The 24591-nt window shown below is 50.9% G+C and overlaps 1 protein-coding gene across 2 annotated transcripts in view; it reads left to right on the forward strand.

Moving 5' to 3' along the window:
- Positions 1 to 23614, forward strand: part of MDFI (MyoD family inhibitor) — a 43422-nt gene extending 19808 nt beyond the window's left edge. For both annotated transcript variants that reach the window (XM_074977571.1, XM_074977572.1), the window contains exons 3-5: positions 6554 to 6772; positions 19352 to 19609; positions 21610 to 23614. In XM_074977571.1, the coding sequence (XP_074833672.1) occupies positions 6554 to 6772; positions 19352 to 19609; positions 21610 to 21866 (734 nt within the window). In that variant the 3' untranslated portion in view covers positions 21867 to 23614. The remainder of the gene's footprint in view (positions 1 to 6553; positions 6773 to 19351; positions 19610 to 21609) is intronic.
- The last annotated feature ends 977 nt before the right edge of the window (positions 23615 to 24591 follow it).

The following is a 24591-nucleotide window of genomic DNA, read 5'->3' on the forward strand; positions in this document are numbered from 1 at the left end:
TTAAGGCTCTAGTCCTTATGATTGCAGGAAAAAAGGCTGAAAATATGATGCAAATGCATCCTGAAGGCTCAGAAACCAGAAGGCAAATGAAAACAACATTTTTTTAAACAATCTCTTGCTCTTTAAGCCAATGTCATGATTGACTGAGGCCTGACTCATGATTTTGAATGTTTATTGCATGCTATTGTCTCTGCACTTATAAACAAAAATGCTTTCCTGTGCCCTGTTGTTATTCAATTTTTCCTCTCTGACATATTAAAAATGTTATGCAGCAGTTATGTTGTTTCCAACATTAATGGTACACTACAGGTGCTCCATTTTGTTATCATGCAGGACTTGGGCATGAACTTAAATGGAAAGGGAAATCTATTAACCTGCCTGAAACCAAGTGCCAGCTTGTTATCCTGGTTTAAGTAATGAACTCTCTGATCTTGGTTCTGATTATGAGTTGCAGACTGTGTCAGCATGTGTATGAAAGTGTAATTGGGGAGGAAGTCGGAATGATGTTATTTTGCAGCATAAGGTGATGATTAAAGCAAGGGATGGACCGCAGGACTCCTGAGTGCTATCATCTGCCTCTGTTTCCCCACCTGTAAAAGGAGGATGAAAATAATTCTGTTGGGTGTTGAGGCTTGAGGGAAAGGTGGAGATAAGATGCTCCAAGTGCTAAAGGAAGGCTGGTGGGAGGTGGCAGCTATCTGGCATATGTGAATCAGGATACAACTAAGAAATGAGAAAGGGTAGGGCCAATCCCAGAACATTTTGTCAGCACCTCAGTGTCTGCTCCCAGCTGCTTGTCTGAGGTCATTGATGGCTCTGGGATCTGCTGCAGGGGTTCAGTAACTAGCCAGGGAGATTGCTCACAACCCCAGAAGATTTCAGATCTGCCTCAGCCTTGTGTCTGCTTCCAGGGCCAGGAGCAGCTTTGTCAGGCTTTGCAGTAGGGGAACACAGTTCCTGGCCAGGTGGCTTTGGGTAAAGGATAATGGGGTGGAGCAGACAGAGTACTAGGCTGGGTGAAGAGCAAGCTTCTATTTCTGATGCTGTCGCTGACTTCCCTTTTGTTGTGCCTCAGTTTCCCTTCTCAGTCTGTGTCTGTCGTGTCTGTTTAGACTGTCAGGGTGTGACTTTTAAAGAGATTGAGGCGCCTGACTCCCACTGATTTCAATATGAGACTGGTGCCCAAGCCCCTTAAAAAAAAAATCCAGCCTGAAGCACTCGGAGGTAGGAATGGTCTATAACCATGTATACAGAAAGCACCCAGTACTGGGGCCTTGAGGTGCTGCCAGTAATGCAAATAATTACAGCAGCAGAGAGGTAAATCTGCATGGATTTCAGGGGTAGCTGAGGGTTGCTCAACAGCTGGCAGCATCTGGCTTCCCAGGTGTGTTATGCAAAAGTTTATCGCATAGATCAGAGTCCCCAGGGCTGAACAAAGAGAGGTAAACGCCACTTGCTCGCAACCACTGTGTGGGATAGCAAGCGCTGTTAACATTTTAGCTCCTCGTCTTCTGGGTGCTCCTAATCCAGACAGATCTCCCTTGGGCACCAAACCCAGAGCTCTGCAAGTCACACTCGACTGGGCACCTTATTGTGCCAGATACATGTTTATGATGCAGTTACGCTCTCCAGAGCAAGAAGTATGAGAGCTCTATTAGTGTTACGCCAAAAGGGTCTGAAAAAATGTACAACCCATGGCTACATCTTCCCAGAAGGTGTCAAAGGGGCTGCCGTGCCAGTCTGTAGCTTCACAAATAACAAGCAGTCCTGTGGCACCTTAGAAACTAACCAATTTATTAGGTCTTGAGGTTTCAGGGATAAAGATGAAAAATGGAGTAGAACCATATAATCCAGGGTTTCTATAGCAGGGGATGCAGGTTAAAGAAAACAAAAGGTTGCCTGTTGCTAGTAAGGCCAGCTGATGGGACAAATTACTTAATTTCTGCAGTAATTTGTCTGGTCTTAATTATTTAATTTGTTTCATCAACTGGTCCCAGGGTACCCTCTAAATATTTTTCCAATCCATGGGCAGCATAAATGTTGTTATATGCACCAAAACATGTTGATGTGGACCACCAGTAGAAACACATGCTGCTCACTGTGGGCATTCTGCTAATCAGCGGTGCAGCACCTGAAGCTCTCCTAGTGGCTGCCCAAGCACCTCATTTTACCAGAATACAGGTTACAATCCCTGTTTTATATTTGAGGAACTGTGATGTGCCCCTGGGGTCTGTTACAGAGTTGGGAATTGAAACCAAATTTCCCGAGTCTTTGTTTAAGGTCTTAACCACAAAGCCATTCTTTCTCTCATCTTCTGATAGCCCACCACCACTAAGTGGTAGCTCCCAATTATCTAAAAGACTAACTTTTCAGATGTTGGGTCACATCTTCCAGTCATTTGCATCAGAGTAAGCCAGGGATGATTTTACCAAAGTCGGTGAAATTACGGGAAACTGTGTATGTAACTCTCAAGCCGCTAATCATAAATTATGTTGCAGGCTTTCTGAGTAGCCAATTTTGTAAGCTTTTTGTCTATTTACAGCAGCCTAAGAAAATGTGTGAATAATAACCACTGGGCCACATTCAGTTGTCTGCTAGCACTCATGTAAGAAGACAGTGTAATTCCACTCGTCTCAGTTCTGGGTTTACACAACTGCACTGGAGAATCTTAGGGGCTTGAACTGAAGCCCACTTAAGTCTTTGGGATTGTTGCTATTGGCTTTAGATCAGGCCGATAAGCACAAATTTTGCAGGTCTTTCTTCATCCAAACTCCCAACAATAGCCTGATTATGCCCCGACAAATTACTGCAGGATTTAGCTCTGCGTGGCCACTCATTTCTTTACGCCCATGTGCAGATCTCTCTCTCACAGCTCGGCTTTTCAAGGAAGTCTTACAACCTTTCCACCTGCTTGGAGGGGTTCACACACTCCTCCTCCCTGCCCCAGCTCACTTGGAGTGTTGGACCCAAATTCTCAATGCAAACTTTGGCAGATGCGGCTGAATTTCTGCTGGTTTGGCATGAAAACCACCAAAATCACACACCAGTGGACAGGGCTGAAACTAACAGGGTTCTGCAGAAATGGCTAACAACCTCAAAGATTTCACAGAGAATGAACGCTGTTTATTTGCCTGTTTTTTTTAACTGCTTACAGAGTTCTGCAGCAAGGAGGCGAATTCTCAGCTAAATTCTGCAGTATGGTTTTAAAAACCTCTAGATCACTCTTTTCTATTAAATTGTATTGGACCATCCCATAAGGGAATTTAATCTCGTTGTTAGCGTGCAACCATAAATCAGCCCAGTTTTGCTGGTATGTGGAAAACAGCTGTGAAGCAAAAGTGTCTGTGTGTTTAAATGCTGGGGCTTAAGTCCATCCAGTGCTTAGCAAGGCTGAGAGGTTCAGAGAACCTCTGCTGCATTTACCAGCCAGGTTAGCATCACGCTTGGTTTGTGCTTTTCCTCACCCAAGTTCCTGTGCCTCTGCTGACTGGCGAGGTGCTTGTGTTACTCCCCTCAGATCCAAGCACTTTACCATCCTGAAAGAATTTTATTCTCTCACCTTCCCTTTCCGTCCCCCCCCGGGGGATAAGGAAAGGCTATCTCCATTCTACAGATGGGAAGCTGGGGCACTGGGTAGATTGGAAGTCTGTAGCAGAGCTTGGAATCAAGCCTCTGTCTTTTGAGTGCAGAGCTAACAGCCTATTCACTAGGCCACCCTTCCCCATTCTCTTTCTCTGTCTCTACACTTGTGTTCCTCTTTCAAAAGAGGAATGCAAATGAGGGAAACTGAAAATGCAAATGAGGCACTGGTTTACATAGCTCATGCTTCATTTGCATAATCTCTTTTTGGAAGAGATTCTTTCGAAAGAAAAAATGCAGCGTAGAAGGGGATCTTTTGAAAATAAACCCCATCTTTGAAAGAACCCTTCTTCCTGAAACACAATATTTCAAAATAAGCTGTTCCAGAAGAGCTATCCCGAAATAGAGGATTTTGAAATAACACAGCTATGCAGAAAAGCACATTTCAAAATAGCCCGTAGCTGTTTTGAAATGCAGCGTCTACACACACAGAGCCTATTTTGAAATACAGCCATTGGCCGTACTATGGCTTCTCTTACAATAGGCTCCATTCCCTGTCTTAACAGCACTTATTTCTAAATAGCTCCTTCGAGATAGCTGTCATCCTCATAGAATGAGGTTCACCTGTTTCAAAATAAGCCGACCACTATTTCGAGCTAGCAGTTGCTTTGTGTAGGCGCTGGGACTATGTCAAAATAATGTTGGTGTGTAGACCTGCCCTTCGTTGTATCACTCCTTATATTAAGTGGCTTTATGTGCATGAGTCCCTTCCGTTCCCCTGCTTTCCTCTCCCTCAGCTTCTTGGATCTGTTCCAGAGTCCCTAGAGTGAGTGTGAAGATTCTGCTGACCCCTGTGGACTTGGCCTCTCTCATGTCATTAAGGCCACTCTAATTATATGTGTGAGGTCTGTCTCCCTTCCTCCCCGTCTGCCTCTTTCCCGGTCTGCCTGCATGTCGGGTTTCTTGTTAGATGGAGTATAATGAGGGGTCGAAGGCCTGCCTCTCTCTCCCCACCCTCTGCCCCTGCCCGCCTGCATGTCAGACCGCTTGCTGTAGTCAGGGTAATTATGGGTGCTCGGTCTAGCTTTATCCACCGAAGGTATAATTTAGCTTTATATAAAGTGCAGTTCCACCCCGATGCTGCTGCACCTTCAGCTCCTGTGGTGTGAACAGTTGCTATTCTGAGTGCCAAGGGAGCCAGGGGAGGATAGGAGGTTGCTAGGCTGAGTGGGAAGCGTGCGGAAGAAAGTGAGGGGGCTCTTCATGTTCACAGGGTCTCAAGAGGCCTGCACTAGGGGAACAGCCCTTGTTTAACATTGCACACACGCTGTGTCCAGACACCAAGGCTGGCTCAAGATGCTGCAAGCCAGGCCGGGCTGCTGTTGAGTGCTCACCCCTCCGCCCCCCAGGTTAGCCAGGATGGAGGCTGAACCCATGTGGCTGGAAATCCATATTGTGTTATGACAGCAGAGCCAAGCCAAGTCCTTATTCGGCTGTTCCACCGTGCTGCCCAGGCCATCAGACTAATCCAATGGCACCTCATGCGCTTTCCTCACAAGGGGCCCCAGACAAGTGCACAGGGCCTGGATTTGGGGGGGGGGTCCATTTGCCAAACCCATTGCATACGTACCAAATCCACTGCCTGCTTTTGTCCCCGCATCAGGGGAAGGTGCCTTGGAGGCCTGCCTCACTGTGGCAAACACCCTCATCCGTGCCCTCTTGCCAAGTGCCAAGGGTGCATGTCTGGCTACCCATCTCCTGTGGACCGGGCCCCTTGGCAAGAGACCTGCCAGACAAAAGCGATGCCAAGGGAATTGAAGGAGTCTGGCCACTGGTTGTTCTGGCTGCAGCTGGGATGTGTGGCAACTGGCTGCTTGGTCTGTGTGAGTGAGAAGGAGCCGTACCTTTCTAGTAACCTTTGGAGGAGTGTGGCCGCCTCCCCTGTTTCACAGGTCTTGGGGTTCTGCTGTTCGGGGGGGGCGCATGCATCTGACTCACTCCTGGGCGGCTGCCAAAGCACTCAGCTTGCGGGGCACACTGCTTGTGACTGTTTTGAACTGCTGCACCTTGCTCAGAGCAAGCTGACCTTCCTGCACACTACGCTTTCACATTACTAAACAAGCAGGGGGTGGATTTAAGCAAAAACCAACCTGGCCTATTTTGGAGTAAAAAACTTGAGAAATTTTGTGTGATTTTAAAAAATTGAATTCTGAAAACCTGGGAGGATTTTTCCAAATGATATTTATTGAAGGCCTTAAGTCATGCCTGGAGGACTTTGGTAGCTCAGTCAGAGGTTAGGGGTTTATTGTAGGAGAGAATGGGTGAGGTTGTGTGGCCTGCAACATACAAGAGGGCTGAGCAGATGGTCGTGATGGTCCCTATCGGCATTAAAGTCTGAGGTTCTTATTGAATTGTCCCCAGTCGCATACCAGGAGCCCATTGTGTCAGGAGCTGTACAAACACAGAACATGATCGTTCCTGCACCCCGGAGGAACTCGGCATTGGTCTAACACTGTCCTAGCAAATTCCAGGGGACTTTTGCCATTATTTGCATGAGGAGCGGAGTTGGACTGTGTTAAGCCGTTTTGAAAACCGCACCCAAAATACCCAGAACCTCAACTGGCATAGCACCATAGGCTTCAATGGAGCTGTGCCTGCTTGCACTGGCTGAGGCATCTCTCCTTCTTTGTGAATGGTGCGCCCAGGCTAGAATCTGGGAAGCTTGGTGCTTTCACACTCCCTAGGGGTTGCAAAGATGGCGTGGATGATGGAATAGGTGTCTAATGTGTTCCTGGTACCCCTACGCAGTCAGTTGGAATCCCTCTATTGTCTCGTCTCTTATACTGCCATTGTAAGCTCCTTGGGGCAAAGACTATCTGCTTTCTGTGTTTGTACAGCACCCAGCACCATGGGATCCTTGTCTGGGGTAAGCTGAGACTCGCAATACTAATTAGACCCTTGCCTTCTTTCTCAGCCCAGGAGGCGATCTCGTGCCCTTCTTCCGTGCAGAATCCAACGGTAGCAACGTCTGCTCTGTGCCACACCCCAGCCCCACACCCTCAGGCCCCAGCAACAGAGCAGAAGGAAAAAGCACCAGAAGATGACAAGTCCCCGAACCTCCTGGCAAATGGAACGGCAGCTCCCCAAAGCGAGGCCAGATCAGAGTTCCCGATCACTCCTGAAGCTGTGACACGTAAGTCTCTGCTGCTTTCCCTTGGATTCTGCTGGGGAGGATCAGCATCAGAGGGCCTGACTCCCTGAAATCACAATGGTGCCTCTCCTATCACTCATGGGTTCAAAGGAAACCCATATGTTATTTGGGGTGGGGACTTCTTCCATTTTCAGTACATACAGCACCTAGGACCATGGACCCAAACCCAGGTTGGGGCTTGTAGGAACTATCATGGTGCATATACACATAATTTCAGAGCCTACTAGCCAGAGGCGGCCTATCCCCATTCTTCCATTATACTCCCATTCCCAAATAAAAGCAGGAAGCTGTATTTTTATCCAGTCCCATTGTAGGTGGCACTAGTCGGGGTGGTGAAAGTAGGAGTTGCATCCAGTGAGGGGTAATTGCAGTTTTTGTTGGGAGTGTTAACGTGACCTGCCAAAGGGCAATGTGGGTAGACAAATCAGGTCCAGGGGGGTGGGGAAAGAATGGGAGTTACGTTAACATTCCAGATGGTATCTCCCACCCTGGCCTGCAGGCGAATGAAGCAAGTCATGGGTTTGGGCCCTGAGGGGAAGGAGAGTGAACAAGTGGCGGGACCAACCCTCAGGGATGGTGACGTGAAGGTTGACTGCCCCCAAATGCAATTAAGGGCACAGTGGGGATGAGGAGCTGCCGTTCCCACGTGGGGGACTGGTCATCTCCTTAAAAGCAATCTGACACCGGCAGCTCTGGAGGGGGGAGGACAAACCGATCCCCTGTCTGGCACACGGGGGTACAGCTGTGCTGGAGGGAGCAATGTTGAGAGCTGTGGCAAAGGCAGGTTGAGAGCACCGCGGGTGTTTTTAGCACTGTGATTTCTAAACCCTGCTGTGTGAAGGGCGGACGGCCCAGTGGGAGGGTTCCTGGACCTCTGTCTGCCTAGGGCTGTGCTGTGGGACAGCAATCAGAGCGGCACTGCAGCTTGGGCAGGTGTTCCCATTCTAGGCACAGCTGCAGAGAGCAGTGATGGCCTAGCCACCCACATGTGCGATACAAGTGCCCCCCCACCCCCGTCCTCCTGGGGGTGTATGCGCACTGCTGGCCTGGGCTGATGCCCCCAGTCCTGGGGCTCCACTGCCAGTGCTAGCTGCGCTGGCGAGGCGAAGGAGCAGTCACGCCTCGGATTGCAGCGTAGGCACAGCCCCTCTCTCTGCTTTTGCAGGGACAGCTCCACAATTGCACGATGGGTCCAGGCAAACAACTCTACCTCCCCACCCCCAGTCACTTGAGAACACCAGCAGAGGATGCACGTGAAACCTGGCCTGCGGCTGGGGGAGGAAATGGGGCCCTTGCCTGGGCCCCTTTGAAACGCTGCCCCACGCAGCTGAGGGGAGAGGATGGGCACAGCAGTCAGAGTGGCGCTAAGGGCTGACTGCCTTAGGCCCCTCCCCTTCTGTGGGGCGCTGAGATGGGCTCTCCTCCCACCTTGCCCCTGGGCCTGCAGTGCCCGTTGACCCCGCTGGGTGAAAGTAAATTAAATTTCTTACAAGTACTGTCCTGTTGCAGTCCAGGTCCCTGCAGCTCCTTCAGTAGCTCCCTGCTGGTGTTTGCTGCAACTCAGCCAGCTCTTGCCAGAGCTGTGCACCAGGGCGCACCCCCGGTCTGGTCTCTGCCCATTCCTGACCATGAGAGACATTCTCCCCGTGCCTAGTCCTGAACCTGGATCCAAGATCTTGCCCTCAGACTGCCCCTTGTGCACCCAACGGTACGTCCCTTTATTCGAGATTTCAGTAGGGTCTTTACTGAGGTTTCCCATTGGAAAGACAGACGGTGGGGGCTGAGGCTGGGACTGAGTGAATCGCCTGGGTGCAGGCGAGTGGGTGGAGCAAAGGGCAGCCAAGGAAAGGAGGGTGAAGTAGGCTCGGTCCTGATGGATTGGCAGGACAGGAGTACGTGAAGCGAGGAGAGCACATGCTTCCTGTGCTGCAGCTCTGAACCCTTGCAGGCATCTGTGAACCGGGCAGCTTGCCCACAGACATTCTCCTCCTCTGAGTCACTCTGCAGTCACGCTGTACCCAGCATGGGAGCAGATTGGCAGCCCTCCTGTCTTTGCCTGGGGTTGTCTTGCACGTGCTGCGTCTGCCTGAGCCCCAGCGCAACCATAAGAATGGCCAGACTGGGTCAGACCAAAGGTCCATCTAGCCCAGTGTCCTGTCTGCCGACAGTGGCCAAAGCCAGGTGCCCCAGAGGGAATGAACAGAACAGGTAATCATTGAGTGATAGACCATCTGTCATCTATTTCCGGCCTCTGACAAGCAGAGGCCAGGGGCACCATTCCGACCCATGCTGGCTAGCAGCCATTGATGGATCTAACCTTCTTTGAATTTATCTAGCTCTTTTTCGAACCCTATTAAAGTCCTGCTCTTCCCAGCATCCTCTGGCCAGGAGTTCCACAGGCCAATCGTGTGTTGTTCAACCCTACCTGGAAAGAGAGCTGGGTCCCTTTGGAGTGGAGGAATGACAATAAGGCAGTTTACAGGTACGCAAGCGGAGAGAGGGAGAAACCCAGCCGCATGCTTTAGAGCATCATTGAATTGCAGCAGGAATCGGGAGGAATTTTTCCCGCTAAATACAACACTGAGTAGTGGCATCATAAGGAAGTTAAATCAGTCTCGGATTTCCCAGGTATTGGCCTGGACAGAACAATGAGCTTTAGATCCTTTTCTGGCATTCAGTGCCATAATACAAAGTGGGTCTGACAGCCTCGCCGGGCCCCTTGGGGAGAGACCCGTTTCATTCCCCAGAAGGGGCAGGGCCTTGGGTGAAAGAGGCAAGGCTGGGGCTAGCCTCTCCCAGGCTGCCCAGAGCACAGCGCCTGGGGCTCTGGCCATTGCTGCCTGAGCAGCAGTGGCAGCTGGCACCCTGGGCCCTTTTGAATCATCAGGCCCCAGGGAAGTTGCCCCACTCCACGCTGCCCCCCACCCCCAGCCCCCAGGTCAGCAGGTCTGATAATGCTTGAGCCTCTCACAATCTTTACTGTATTGATCCTCCCAGCTTCTCTGTGAGCAGGGGATTGCTGGTAAATCCTTCACACGGTGGGGAATTGAGGCATAGAGGCAATTCCTAAGTGAGTTAGGCACCTAAGACCCATTTACCTTCAATAGGAGTTAGGTGTCTAGCCCCGAGGACTTTGGAAATCCCACATTAACTGACTTGCCCAAAGTCACACAGAGAGTCTGTGACAGAGCAGGGAATCAATCCCTAGATTAGCGCCCAGACCCTGACCCATCCTTCCTCTCTGGTCTAATCTACTCTAACAGTGGAGAAAGCAAACCATGGAACCGAAGCTGTGAGTGTAACTCCTCGCTTAGACCCAGGAAACTTGAGCTCCATGAATGATGCTATCGGTCCACCTTAGATCTCAGGGAAGCGTGGTTCGGCTTTGGAACAGGCTGTGCAATCCCCCGTTGGGGGGTTTTAAGAACTGAACAAACAACCACCAGGGACGCTCTGGGTTGACTTGGCCCTGCCGTGGCACAGGGGCTGGACTTGGTGCCTTCTCAAGGTCCCGTCCACCCCTACACTTCTTTGACGAATGTCTCCCAGCTGGTTCTTTCCAACAGCTGCACCAACTTTCTCACTCTCCAGCTGTGCTACTTGAGGGGTTGTAACACTGGAGTGTGTGACAAACAGTCAGAGTTGACTTTGGAACAGACACTTCGCATTTCCAATGGGGGCATTGAATACAGTGAAAACTCTTCTACCAGAAGCTACCATTAAAAAGCTACCATTTTCCAGCAGTTACCCCACTCTGCTGTCTGAGATGCCCACATCATTCTGGGAGGTAACGGTGGTAACTCCGGAGGGGGGTGAATATCCGTGGGTGTTAGCATTTTAGGCTATGTCTGGATTGCAGGCTTGTGTCAGGAGATGCCACATTGGAAGCCGCCTGCTCACATCCCGGCCCCCCTCATTCCACAAGGAAGAAGGGGTGTGTCAGAAGAGGAGGCTTTCCCAACATTTGTCCCCATGCGAACAGGCCAAATGTTGGGAAAACCTCTCCTGACTGAACTGTCGGCAGGAGATATGCAAATACATTGTGCAATTTGCATATATTTTGCCAACAGTTCTCACCAATCTAGACATAGCCTCAGTGATGACTTTTGCTAATTGGTTCATTGCATTATAATTCTCCTTGAACTTGCAGATGGAGACAAGATCCTTCTTCCTCTTCTGTACTCACCTGCCATGTAGTGTTGCACTGTGCTGTTAAATTTGTGTTGTGTTCCACCCCAGAGACAGTTGCATGTTTGAGGGTAGAATTAAGCCATTCTCTCCTCTCCTTTGAGGTGTTTTTGTACCCTTTGAGTTGAAAACAGCCCTATTACTGTAAGATATTATTGCTAACTTGGAGGGAAAATTCTGGTCCCGCTTCTCCACTGTTCAATGCTTGTCTGAATCAGGACATGAGTTTGATTTACAAACAATTTAAGCCAAGGAATGCAAAGAAACAGAGCAAGCCAAGCCATGTACACCAGGCGCATTTGTAAACCCTGCCAGTTTCACAAACATTTAATGACCAAAGGCTGTTGAATACTTGTGGGGAGTGGCTGAGGAGGCATATCTGGAATTCCTGACCTGTGCTGCTGAGTTTCTCTCCACAGACTGCATGAGACGCATGGGCCCAAGGGGCCTTTCTTACACAAGACTGAGCAGGATTTTGAAGCCTAGCATATTGTATGGTCTAACAGATGCAATACTATGCTAGGAACTCAAAAGCCATGGGTTCAGTTCCCACTTCCCCTCTGTGTCTCCATTTAGACTAAACTCTTCAGGGCAGGAACTCAATCTTATGCATCCATTCAGCACCTGCCACAATGGAGTCTGGATTTTACTCGGAGGTCCCCCTAGGCGCTACTGTAACATAAATAATAGTTTAGCCCGGTTACAAAGACACACTTTGGCCTTGCTGTATTTTATAGCACTGCTAAAAGTGGTAACCAGACCAGGGGGCAATCATGGCTTGGAACTGGATTCTCTGACTCTGGGCTGCAGTTGGCTTTGGACAGGCCTGCTGCTTGGGTTCAACTCCAAATGGGGCCTGAGAGGGGCTGGGCCCAGAAATAAATAAGGGTCTCATGACAGGCCTGAAGTATACCCATCTACCCCGCCTCCCCCATGTTGCATTGTCTTATCCGTTTTACGAGGGGGCCAGCTGCGGCTCTAACAGATCGCCCCTGTGAACAGTGTGCTGGGGGGCAGGTGGGAAGAGCCATGAGCCCTGCCTCCACACAGAAAGCATGTTGAGAGAACTAGGGGAATGGTCATGTGCAGCTGAGAGCAAAATTCTTATCAGCCCAGGCAGGCCCCTCCTGTCATTGTCTGATTAGGAGCATTCACCCCAAAGTAATTTCACTCGTGCCGCTGTAGTTAAGTTGAGGTTGTGTCGGGACCAAGCCCATGTTCTCGGCGGTGGTTTTAAACTCCGCTGGGGAAGTTGGCTTTGAGCTTTTGCTGCCGCTACAGTCCATTCAGGGGCCAGCTGCGTTTCGCAAGTTTAGAGTTCTAAGGCTTTGTGTGGATATTTTATGATGATGATGGGTTGTGTTTCTGTGCTCTATTGTACTAGGCACTGGGCAGGCACACAGTACCCTAGATAGTCCATGTGCCAAAGAGCTTATGAGCTAAACAGAGAAGGTGGAGAGGAAGTGGCGTTACCCTTACTCCTTAGGGGAGAGAGTTAAAGACCTGCTTATCAGAAGTTCTGAGAATCCCCAGCTTGGGCAGCCATGTTGTCTTTTTAATGACTGCTCTCAGATGACACCAGGAGCCTGTGGTGGAAATGGGAATTGAATCTAGCCCAGGGCCTTCACCACAACACCCTACTTCTCCTCAGCTTGCAGCTAGTGATCTGGTTTGCCCTGACGACACACAGCATAAGCCACGCCAGCTGGGAGCTTTAGGCAGGGAGGGTATGTCAGTGGCATCTTGTGCAGATCAGCAGCAGTGCAAACATGAAAGAAAGGACTTGTGGAATGATTAAGCCAAGACAATGAGGCCAGTTTGAAAAGCAGCCACTGGTCTTGAGTGGCTGCTTCGATGGTAAACTCCTTGGGCAGGGACACCAGCTTCTGTAGAATCATAGAACACTAGAACTGGAAGGGACCTCGAGAGGTCATCAAATCTGGTCTCCTGCCCTCAAGGCAAGACCAAGCACCATCCAGACCATCCCTAGTAGGTGTTCGTCTAACTTGATCTTAAATATCTCCCATAATGGAGATTCCACAACCTCCCTAGGCAATTTATTCCAGTGCTTAACCACCCTGACATGTAGGAAGTTTTTCCTAATGGCCAACCTAAGCCTGCCTTGCTACAATTTAAGCCCATTGCTTCTTGTCTTATCCTCAGTTGTTAAAGAGAGTAATTGCTCTCCATCATTCTTGAAATACCCTTTTTAGGTACTTGAAAGCTGTTACCATGTCCCCTCTCAGCCTCCTCTTTTCCAAACTAAACAAACCCAGTTCTTTCAGTTGTCCCTCATAGGTCATGTTTTCTCAGCTTTTAATCATTTTAGTTGCTTCTCTCTGGACCTTCTCCAATTTCTCCACATCTCTCCTGAAATGTGGTGTCCAGCACTGGACCCAATACTCCAGCTGAGGCCTAGTCTGAGCAGAGCAGAAGAATTTCTTTTCTTGCTTATAACACTCCTGTTGATGCATCCCAGCATTATGTTTGCTCTATTTGCAGCACTGTCACACTGTTAACTCCTATTTAGCTTGCGGTCCACCATGACCCCTAGAGCCCTTTCTGTAGTACTCCATCCTAGACAGTCACTTCCCATTTTGGATGTTTGAAACTGATTGTTCCTTCCTAAGACCATTTCTCCAGTGTGTGAAGATCATATTGAATTTTAATCCTGTTCTCTGAAGCAGTTGCAACCCCTCCCAGCTTAGTATCATCTGCAGACTTTATAAGTGTGCTCTCTATGCCATTATCTAAATCACTGATGAAGATATTGAACAGAACCAGTCCCAAACCCATCCCTGTGGCACCTCACTTGTTATGCCCTACCAACATGACTGTGAACCATTGATGACTACTCTCTGAGAATGCTTATCCAACCAGTTGTGCACCCCTCTGATAGTAGCCCCATCTACCTGGCAGTTCCTTAGTTTATTTATAAGAAGGTCAAGCAAGACTGAATCAAATGCTTTACTATAGTCTAGGTATATCACAACTCCTGCTTCCTTTTTATCCACAAGGCTAGTTATCCTAATCAGAGAATGCTAGGAAGTTGGCTTTGTTCTGTGTACAGCCCCTTTGCCCAGGGAAGAGGTCCTGCTCTGGGGACTAGGGCTCAGAGAGGATACAATAATATGCACTTTGACTACTTCAGCCTCTTTCATGCTCAAATGCAGGTTAAATCTCCCCAAACCAGAATTCTCTCATCGGACCTCCCTTCATCTGGCAAATTCCCTTGTCCAGGACCAGTCCAGTCCCAAGGGTGCTGGGCGAAGGAGGCGCAACCTGTGGTACCTAAGAGGTTCTCACAAGGAGGAGAGAGAGAGAAATTATTCTCCTTAACCTCAGAGAGTTGGATAAAAAGCAAAGGGCTTAAATTGCAGCAAGTGGGGGTTAGGTTGGACATTAGGAAAAACTTTCTGACTGCCAGGGAGGTTAAGCACTGGGAAGAACAAACACGTGTCAGGGATGATCTAGATGGTGCTTGATCCTGCGGTAAGTGCAGGGGACTGGGCTCGATGGCCTCTTGAGGTCCCTTCCAGTTCTAGTGTTCTGAGTGTGTGCTCTGACACCAGCCGTAGCATTAGCAGCTGCCTGACACCTGCCTGCTAGTCTCAAGGGTTGGGGGACACCTGCTTTCCAAGCCATGCTTCTTTCTGGCTGGGCATCTTCCCATCTCAGCTGGCAGGAATGAGAAGGAAAGACATCAGTGCATCCGCTGCCAACTCCACTTCCTTCAACTGGGGCTCCTCTCTCCAAGCCCCCGCTTACACACCTGCGGGCGTTGGGGGGACAGCATCCATACAGATCACAACGCTTCCCTCTCAGCCTTGCTACGACACCCAGGCTAGGACAACACAGTGCTCTTTTCTTACCTCCACCGATTTTAGCTTTGCCTGCAAGCTGCCTGGCACTACGGCCAGCGCAAGACAGAAGCACCTTGTGCTCAGAGGGTTTGCTCCATGCAGTCCGGCCCTGTCCCGCTGACTCCCCAGCAGAAAGCAGCTACTGTTCCCCAGCTTGCCTTTAGGTGCTTTCGCCCTCAAGCCTTTCTGCTGAATCATCACTTGTTTACTGAGGAGAGAGAGAAATTTAAAGTTTGGCGCAGACCACAGCAGGCAGTGTTATTTATTTGGTTATGTTGCGGGCGGCTGAGATGGATGTTTAACCATTCCTGAGCTGGATTGCTGGTCTTGTCTGGGGTCGATGGGCAGGTGACTAACCATGTCTGGGGGGGAAGGCAGCATTAAAGTAGTCTCCAGCCCCAAGAGCCTTGTTCAGCCAGGACAAAGTGCAGAGCCTCAGCCAGGGAGATTCACAAGCCTGCCTTGGTTCTGCAGAACGTGAGGACAAGAGAGAGTTTGCAGCTCAAGCAGATGTTTCTTTCCCTTCCCTTTGTCAGCCAAGCAGAGGTTGTGGATCCCTGTAATTATGGCACTGATTTGTTGGTAGAAATCCATAGCCTGGTTCCTACAGGGTATTGCCTCTCAAGCTCCCCTCTGACTTTCAGCCCTTTCAGGAGGAGGAAGATGGCATCTGCCCCAGGCTTTCCAATGGGAGCTCATAACTCCTGGGAGGAATTGTGGCCCCACAGCTGAACATCCTGGTCTGTGCTTGTGCCAGCTGTCTTTGGGAAATGTCATGCCAGTGTCATTCTGTCCAGATGAGACTGTACCCAGAGTGTGCTTTAGACCCTCTCAGAGCAGGTGGCGTCAACACAGTGCTAGGAACCCAGGGCCCAACCATGTTACTGCTACCAATAGAATTAAACAAGGGTGGACAGCACCTCTAAGAAAGGAGTGACTTCCTTATTTGGTAGCAGTAGTAGGCTTTTATCCTCTGTACGGACCAGACACGCTCAGCCTCCTTGGTGTTGAGCTGTCTTAAAAACCTGCCTTCTGGACTCTCGTCTGTCCCTTCCCATTGTCAGGAATGGCTTCTAGGACCCCATCACCATAGCAACTGGGTGCACTGCAATAGTGGATATATTTATCCACACAACTGCCCCAAGAAATGGCCAGGTTATCACCAGAGCAGCAACACTACGAGACTTGCCTGAGGTCATGGAGAGCAAGGTGGGACACCCAGGTCTCCTATATCCCCAGTCAGCAGTCTAACCACTGGGCCATTCTTCCACTCCAGGAGTCCACTTCCTCGTCCCTTTATTTTCTCTCCCTTCTCTTTCAGCTGTGCCCCTGGCTCCACTGTGTCATCATTTTCTGCATTTCTCCCTCCAGCCCAAGTCTTTGTGCCCTCCTTTTCCCTGCCCTGGTGTATCAATCAGATAAGCAGAGGGCTGATGCCAGCAGAGGATCTAGTTTCTAGGACCCTCATGTGTCCAGCATGGATTTGTCAAGGACCTATCATGTCAAAGCAAGCTTTTGAAAGGGAGAGGGGCAGGTGTTCTCTAATTTTTTCCATCCATGGGCAGAATAAATTTATGTGCACCAAGGCATGTGGAGATGTGCACCCTCCAAAAGAAACACATGCTGCTGGCTGTGAGCACTTTGCTAATCAGCTGGGCAGCACCTGAATCTCTCCTGGATGACTGCCCAAGCGCTCAACTTACAAGGAACACTGGTTAAGGGCCTGGTGAGTGGGAGGAAGCAATAGGGATGAATTAGTAAGACTTTTGCCATGGTTTTGTGAGATCTTTTCATAAGCAAACTAGAAGAAATTGCTCTAAGGCAAGAATGCGACTGGTTAAAAGACCATACTCACAGTGTAGCTATCAATGGTTCACTGTCAGAGTGGGAGGGAGTATTTAATGAAGTCCCATGGGTTGGTCCTGGGTCTGGAAGACCTTGGTCAGTGTTTCCATCAATGACTTGGATAATAACATGAAGAGCATGCTTCTAAAATCTGTGGATGACCTCAAGCTGGGAGGAAGTGCAGGCTGTTGGGAGGACAGCATTAGACTTCAAAATGACCTTGATGTCTTGGAGCATTGGCCGGAAATCAGCAAGACACCATTCCATGAGAACTGCTGCCAAGCAGCGTTCCCTGTAAGCTGAGCACTTGGTGGCCACCCAGCAGAGCGCCCACAGCTGGCAGCATGTGTTTCTGTGGGTGGTACACTTCTGCACATGCCTCGGTGCACATAACTAAATTTATTCTGCACATAGATGGAAATGGAGGGAACGTGGCTGCCAAGTATTTTGTTTAGAAAGGAAAAATCAAATGCTCAACTACAAAATGGCATAGAGCAGGCTGGGGGCAGTATGGTTGCAAAGGATCTGGGCTTGATAGTGGGTCACAGATTGAGTATGAGTCAACAGTGTGATGCAGTTGTGGAAAAAGCTGGTACCATTCTAGAGCGTATTAGTAGGAATGTTGTGTTTAAGGCACTGGGAGAGGCGGGTTAGGCCTGCTCTATTTGGCACTGTTGAGGCCTCAGCTGGAGTGCTTTTGTCCAGTTCTGGGTGCCAAATGTTAGGAAATATGTGGCTAAATTGGAGAGAGTCCAAACGAGTGCTCAGAAGTTTAGAAAACGTGACCTGTGAGGCATGCTTAATAAAATGGGGCACATTTCATCTTGAGAAAAGCAGACAGAGGGGGAACCTTACCACAGCCTTCCAGTACCTTAAGGGCTGTTACAAAGAGGAGAATGACAAATTGTTCACCGTGTCCACCAAAGATAGGACAAGAAGTAATGGGCCTAATCAGCAGCAGGGAAGATTTATATTAGATGTTAGGGAAAACCTCCAACTCGAAGGGTAATTAAGCTCTGGAATAGGATTCTAAGGGAGCTTATGGAATCTCTGTTACTGGAGGTTTTTAAGAACAGGTTGGATGGACACCTGGCAGGGATGGTCTAGATTTACTTGGTCCCGATCAAGCAGGGGGTGGTGGGATTTGGTGACTTCTCAGGATCCAGTCCCGCCCTACGTTCCTGTGATCCTATGAAAGGCCTGTAAGCCCACCAAAAGTGGCTGCCTCAGATCCCTTCCAAGCAGAGCTTCCTCTGAGTGGTTGTGTGGCTGCCCAAGAGAGACTGAAATGCTGCCCAGCTAATTAGCAGAGCACCCACCACCGGCAGCTTGTGTTCTTACTGGTGGTGCACATCAACACAGGCCTTGGTGCACATAATAAAATTTATTCTGTACATGGATGGAAAAATTAGAGGCAACACTGTTTCCAGGAAGAGCAACAAATGGCTTCAAGGCGCTCCCATGTCTCTGTAGCTCAAGCAAAATGTTCTCAGATGGTTTCACTGGACCAGGGCCGTAGAATGTTCTCTTTGTAAAAATTCCCCCAGATGTTCACAGCCTTAAAGGAGCCCAGCTGAACCGTGCTTTCCACTTAACCATGTCTTTGCTGGATAGAGGGCCCATCTGCACACAATTATCAAGGAACGTTCTCCTGACCATTCCTCCACCCGTAGAACTTAGGTCCCACCAGCTACAGTTCAGTGCAAAAGAAACCAGGGGAGTCACCTCATTTACAGCGTTTGCTGTCCTTGTTTGCCAGGAAATAGGCAAACCTTGTTGTGACTGTCAAGCACAAAGCCTTTGGTGCCTTTTTCCTTCTCCTACCACCTCCTCTGGCCTGACCATGAGTACACAGGGCTGGGCTATAGCGACGTGCAGAAGTGTACCAGCTTAATTCAAGATTTTCAACCTGCACTAACTGCTAATATTTGGCTCTGGGCAGTTTAGTACAAAGTAGCTCAAACCTGTTCCTAATTGATTTAAACTAAACAGAAATAAACTTGGGCAATTGGTACTTCTGCTTTTAAATGCCACCTTTCACTGAGTTCCCATCTCCACAGAGCTTGCCACATGTCTAATGCACTGGCAAAAGTTGTGTCACATTCGCTATTGGGTTACTAGAGACTAGCAACCTAATACTGCTGCAATTGCAGGGAACAGCTCCCTAATTTAAAGGGGCAAAGGGCTGTGCTGGGCTGTAGCGGTCAGAGTTGTGGAAACAAACTTTGTTGATGGCCCATGGCCAGGAGAGGGTTATGCGTGAATCCTGTTCACACCGGTCAAAATGTTCCTCTGGGGTTCCTAAACGTTAGACACCCTGGAAAAGCTCCCACCTTACTGAACATGAATGAGAGCTGTGGGACCTCAGCCCCTTTGCAAATCAGGCCATTAGTGTAGGTGCGCTTGTTGTAAGGTGCACCTGTTCCAATGTTAGTCATCCTTTTTAATCCCCTGGGAGAAGTGTCTCACACAGAGACCAGTTGGGCGTTGCATTGTTCTCCCTGGGCTTTGTTATTGTGTTTTCTTCTGTGTGTTAGGAAGGGGCATAGAAAGCTCAGCAAGCCTGTGTTGATATCATTAGAGCCTGGACCAGTCTTTTCTCTGCAGGGCCAGAAGCTCCACTGGGCGCGGTGCTCTCTAACACACTGCTCCCCCTTACCCACAGGCCAGCCCCAGGGCCGAACAACCCTGAGGGCTCTCCAGCTATCCAGCTCCATGGACTGCACCCCTCTGCTGCAGAATGGTGCCGGGCGTGTCCCGGACCCAGGCGGCACCAGCCGAGGAGCAGGCAACGGTGCCCTTGGCTCGCAGAAGCCTCACCGCAAGCTGCAGTCACACTACTCCATCAACAGCCAGGGCAGCAAGAAGAGCAAAGGCAGTTCCAAATCTGCCTCCTCGCAGATCCCAGTGGAGGCGCAAGAAGGTATCGAGCGTCCCTGTTCCACCCTCCCCTCCCCTCAGCACCCCAAATCCTTCACTAATGGGAACCAGACCTACAACGATCGCGAGAGCGATGGGAACCCAGGGTTACTGCTTTGTGCAGGCTGCCCCGGGCTGCTGGGCAAGCCAGGGAGTTGCATGGATCCTGGTCCGATTCCTCCCCATTGTCTATTTGCTCTGGGTTGGCCTCCTGCTCCAGGCCCTCTGCCCTATCTGCAGGAGCCTGGGACTGGTCCTGTCAGTTCTGGGATCCCCTGCACCCTAATCCTATGAACCTGGTGTAGGTCTGGATCCTCTCCAGTGACATCCTTCTCAGCTCCCCAGTAACCCCATTCACTAAGGGTACATCTGCAGAGCAGCCCTATTCCAGAGGGGCTTATTTTGAAGTAACGTGGCTGCACATGAAAATGCATGTTGAAAGAGCCCGTAGCTATTGCAAAATGCAGCATCTACACACATAGAGCCTATTTCGAAGGAGAGCCATTGGACACTCTAGCCGTGTCTACACGTGCACGCTACTTCGAAGTAGTGGCACTAACTTCGAAATAGCGCCCGTCAAGGCTACACGCGTCGGGCGCTATTTCGAAGTTAACTTCGACATTAGGCGGCGAGACGTCAAAGTCGCTAACCCCATGAGGGGATAGGAATAGCGCCCTACTTCGACGTTCAATGTCGAAGTAGGGACCGTGTAGTCGTTGCGCGTCCCGCAACTTCAAAATAGCGGGGTCCGCCATGGCGACCATCAGCTGAGGGGTTGAGAGACGCTCTCTCTCGAGCCCCTGTGGGGCTCTATGGTCACCGTGGGCAGCAGCCCTTAGCCCAGGGCTTCTGGCTGCTGCTGCAGCAGCTGGGGATCCATGCTGCAGGCACAGGGTCTGCAACCAGTTGTCAGCTCTGTGTATTTTGTGTTGTTTAGTGCAACTGTGTCTGGGAGGGGCCCTTTAAGGGAGCGGCTTGCTGTTGAGTCCGCCCTGTGACCCTGTCTGCAGCTGTGCCTGGCACCCTTATTTCGATGTGTGCTACTTTGGCATGTAGACGTTCCCTTGCAGCGCCTATTTCGATGTGGTGCCGCGCAACGTCGAAGTTGAACATCGACGTTGCCAGCCCTGGAGGACGTGTAGACGTTATTCATCGAAATAGCCTATTTCGATGTTGCTACATCAAAATAAGCTATTTCGATGTAGGCTTCACGTGTAGACGTAGCCTCTGTGACTTATTTCAGAATAGGCACCATTCCCTGTCTACACAGCCCCTATTTCTAAATAGCTCTTTCAAAATAGGCACTATGGCTCATGAAATGAGCTTTACCAATTTCAAAAGAGGTCAACCACCATTGTGAAGCTATTTCAAAGTAGCGGTCGTGTCATGCGGACACTGGGATAGCTATTTTGAAATAACCTTGCTGTGTCAACCAATCCGAAGGGAGAGCTAAGCCTTCCGCCTGCCTCATGGATACTGGGACACCTGCTTCTCTGTCCCTGCCTGGCCTGTTGCAAAAGAAACAGCCCATTCTGTTCAAGTTCTGTCAGCGTCTCCTTGGTGACCTTTGGAGATGCCTTGGTTGACTTCAGGTTTCAGTCTGTCTGAGGGTTTTATGCTGCTGACCATTACTGTAGCACCCAGGCACCTCCCACCCCAAATCAGCAGCAGTAGCCAGCCCCCCAAGAGGAGCCCCTGTCTCTGAGCTCCCCAGGTAATCCTGGTTGGCCCTACAGCGCCATTCAAAGCCCCACCCCTGCCTCTGTGTCTGCAGGAGCCAAAGGGCCAGTGACCAATCACCTGGAGCTGGTCTCCAGTCTCTGTCCTGAGAGATGTGTGTGGTGTTCTTGATGGCAGCTGGGAGCTCGGGGGTTAAATGGGACCCCCAAAATACTTGTTAGGAATGTTACCATCAGGCCATGCCAGGCCTGGGCCCAGTGTCCATGATTAACCGTGTCCTTCGTTTCTGTCTGCTGCCCCGGCTCTTGCCCCTCTCCTTCTCAGACTGCTGCGTCCACTGCATCCTCTCCTGCCTCTTCTGTGAGTTCCTGACCCTCTGCAACATCGTGCTGGACTGCGCCACCTGCGGCTCCTGCAGCTCTGAGGACTCCTGCATCTGCTGCTGCTGCTGCGGCTCTGGCGAGTGTGCCGACTGCGACCTCCCCTGCGACATGGACTGCGGCATCGTGGACGCCTGCTGCGAGTCAGCGGACTGCCTGGAGATCTGCATGGAGTGCTGTGGCCTGTGCTTCTCCTCCTGAAGGGAGCCGAAGGGCCTCAACTCGAGGGGACAGTGTGGGGAGTGAGGCAGAGCCGGGGATTAGGGGGATTCTCCCCATCCCCACCAGGCCTCGGATGATCATTCTTCTCACAGACACGCCGGCCTGTCCCACGTCCTGTGTTCGGAGGATCCTGCAGGTTTCCTGAGCCAACATTTGTGAAGGCCACAGGGGAGATGGAGATTCCAGAGTGAGGGAGATCAGAGACCAATGTTCCTGGTACGATAAGCGCATGGGCGGCCACCCTGAGGAGGGTCAAATGCTGCCCAGATGATTAGCAATCAGCAGCGGGTGTTTCTATTGGTGGTGCACATCCCTTGGTGCACCAAACAAAGTTTATTCTGCACAATGGTGGCAAAAATTAGAGGGAACTTTGTCAGAGATCCCCTTGGAGCGAGTAGCCTGAGGCTGGGAAGCACTTGGGAATGGGAATCCCCTCCTTAGAGCCACGGGACTGCGGAAGATTCATGAGACTCCAGGAGATCACCCACTCTCTCGCCACCTCCCCCAGTGCTGTCGAGCCGTCAGGGCTGGGTGACGCCATGAGGTTCGCAGAGGGAGGAGACATCGGCGCGGCTGCTTCCTGCCACCTGAGCCGAGAGCAGGAGCATGAGCCTGACGTCGCGCCGGGCGGTCGTGCCGAAACCCTGAGCTGCCTCATTGGGCTAATGAGCAGACTCACACCTGCTGTCCGAGGAACCAGTGAAGGGTCCCAATCCCACCGGCTGGCCATCCCCAAGCCCTGCCGGCTGACTGCTGGAGGGGTATGATGGCACGAGTGCCCCTGGGCTGGCAAAGGAGGTTGTCCCAGGTACGGTGGTGCCAGTTAATTGGCAGCTACCACAGGAGCATCCGTGCTGCTCATTCGCAACTACAGCCAGGGCTCGGTGCCCACTCGCTGGTGTTCTGGGCATAGCAGGGCCTGCTCATTTGCAACTTGCAGCAGGCCAACAGCCCCCAGTCAGCAGTAAGACATTGTGAGCCGGCGGGGGGGGTTGGAGCCAGCCTGCCGGCACCCACGGTACAAAGACCTGCTTGTGCAGAGGTCCCACAGGTTTGTCTGACCTCACGCCCTCAGACCATGCGGCCTAAGAGCGTGTAAGTGATGCAGCCTGAACAGGCCCAGGATGGACGCACCAGCCTCACCCCTGTCCCCCATCCCAGCCTGGTGCTGGGTAGCAGGGCGCTGTGAGCTTCTGGGGGAGCTGGGGAAGGAGGTCGGAAGCTAGAGCTTGAATACCTCGGCCTCCCTTTGCCATTAAAAGTGTTCTCCCTCCCATCCCCCCACTCCTCAGTGCTGAGGAAGACAGGCAAGTGCAGTAAACACAGCCAGCTGCTGCCCTGAGGCTCTTGCAGGTGTGCGAGCACATGCTCGTGAACACACACCCATTCTTGCATGGAGCCTTTTCCTTAACTTCCCCGCAGTGGCTGACAAGGAACGCCCTGAAGAGCCTCCCCGTATGCTTTTGGGGAGAGGAGATTCCAGACCCCCCTGCTGTGAAATGCCTTTTCTCCCACTGACAGGATGGACAGCGTTTTCGGGGTCAGCTGTTGGACGCTGCACTTTCTGGGAAGGCCACAGGGGGCCTGGGGCACAAGCAGGGACCTCTGGCTCTCTCTGCACCTGCCCCATCCTGCTTGGAGCTCCATGACTGCGGGGCAGGGAGGAGACGCACCCTGCCAGGCTGGGGGGCTAGCACCGTTTGTCTGGTTTAATGCTGTAAATAAAGACCTTCCTACGTTTCTCACCCCAAAGGCTGCTGTGTCGTGTGCTTGGCCTAAGGTGGCATCGGGGGAACCAACGGCCCCCAGGATGACTTTACCCCTTCCCTCCCACTTCTCTCCCCAGTGCCTTTGAGCAGTGGCTCTGTCCATGCTTAGGATGGGGTCAGAGAGCAAGTGGGGCTTGAGCAGCCTGGAGTGCTTGCTGTCCCAGAGAAGCCAGGTGGGATTTATCCCTCTGGGTCTCAAGCTTAGGTTTTAACGGGAGATCCTCCAGGGAACCTCTTGGCGGTCACTCGATAACAAGTAGGACGTCTTCATGTCACCTGCCTATTGGTGAGTCCCTTGATGGCTGACAGCCCAATTCTGGACCTGCAGGTCTTATCACAGAAGGGGCAGGTGTTGGTAGCTATTGGAGGGGTGCAGGGCAGTTTTTGATGCTCTTTTCGTCTTCTCCACCTCTCCTTGTCTGCGCGGCAGTGGGCCCTCTCAACTTGTGCCACCCCCTCACAGAGTGCCGCTCTTTGCTGGGGACAGTCTTGGGCAAGGTTCTCCCACGTGTTGACACTGATGCTACAGTACTACAATTGTTCATGCCTTCAGCATGTCCTTATATTGCTTCCTCTGGCCCCCAATATTCCTCCAGCCTTCCTCCAACTCGGAAACCAGAACCTGTTTTGGGAGGTGCTCATCAGACATCTGAACCATGTGACCAGTCCAACGAAGTTGTTGGTGAATGATAATGGCTTCAATGCTGGTCATGTTCGATTCTTCCAGGACGCTGGTGTTTGTGCACCCAGCCTTCCGACAGAGAGGAGTATCCTGACACAGCGCTGATGCTTCAGGAGACTCCTAAATATCCAGGGGATAGAACTGCTGGTATTTGTCCCCCACCTCGACAGGATGCCTGCTTAGATATCTTGCAGGGTTTCTCCCCATGTTTCTAGCTAGCCACTTCCAGGGGTTGTCCCATTGGATCTGCCTT

Source organism: Carettochelys insculpta, chromosome 26 (genome assembly GCF_033958435.1).
Source record: "Carettochelys insculpta isolate YL-2023 chromosome 26, ASM3395843v1, whole genome shotgun sequence".
Lineage (NCBI taxonomy): Eukaryota > Metazoa > Chordata > Testudines > Carettochelyidae > Carettochelys > Carettochelys insculpta.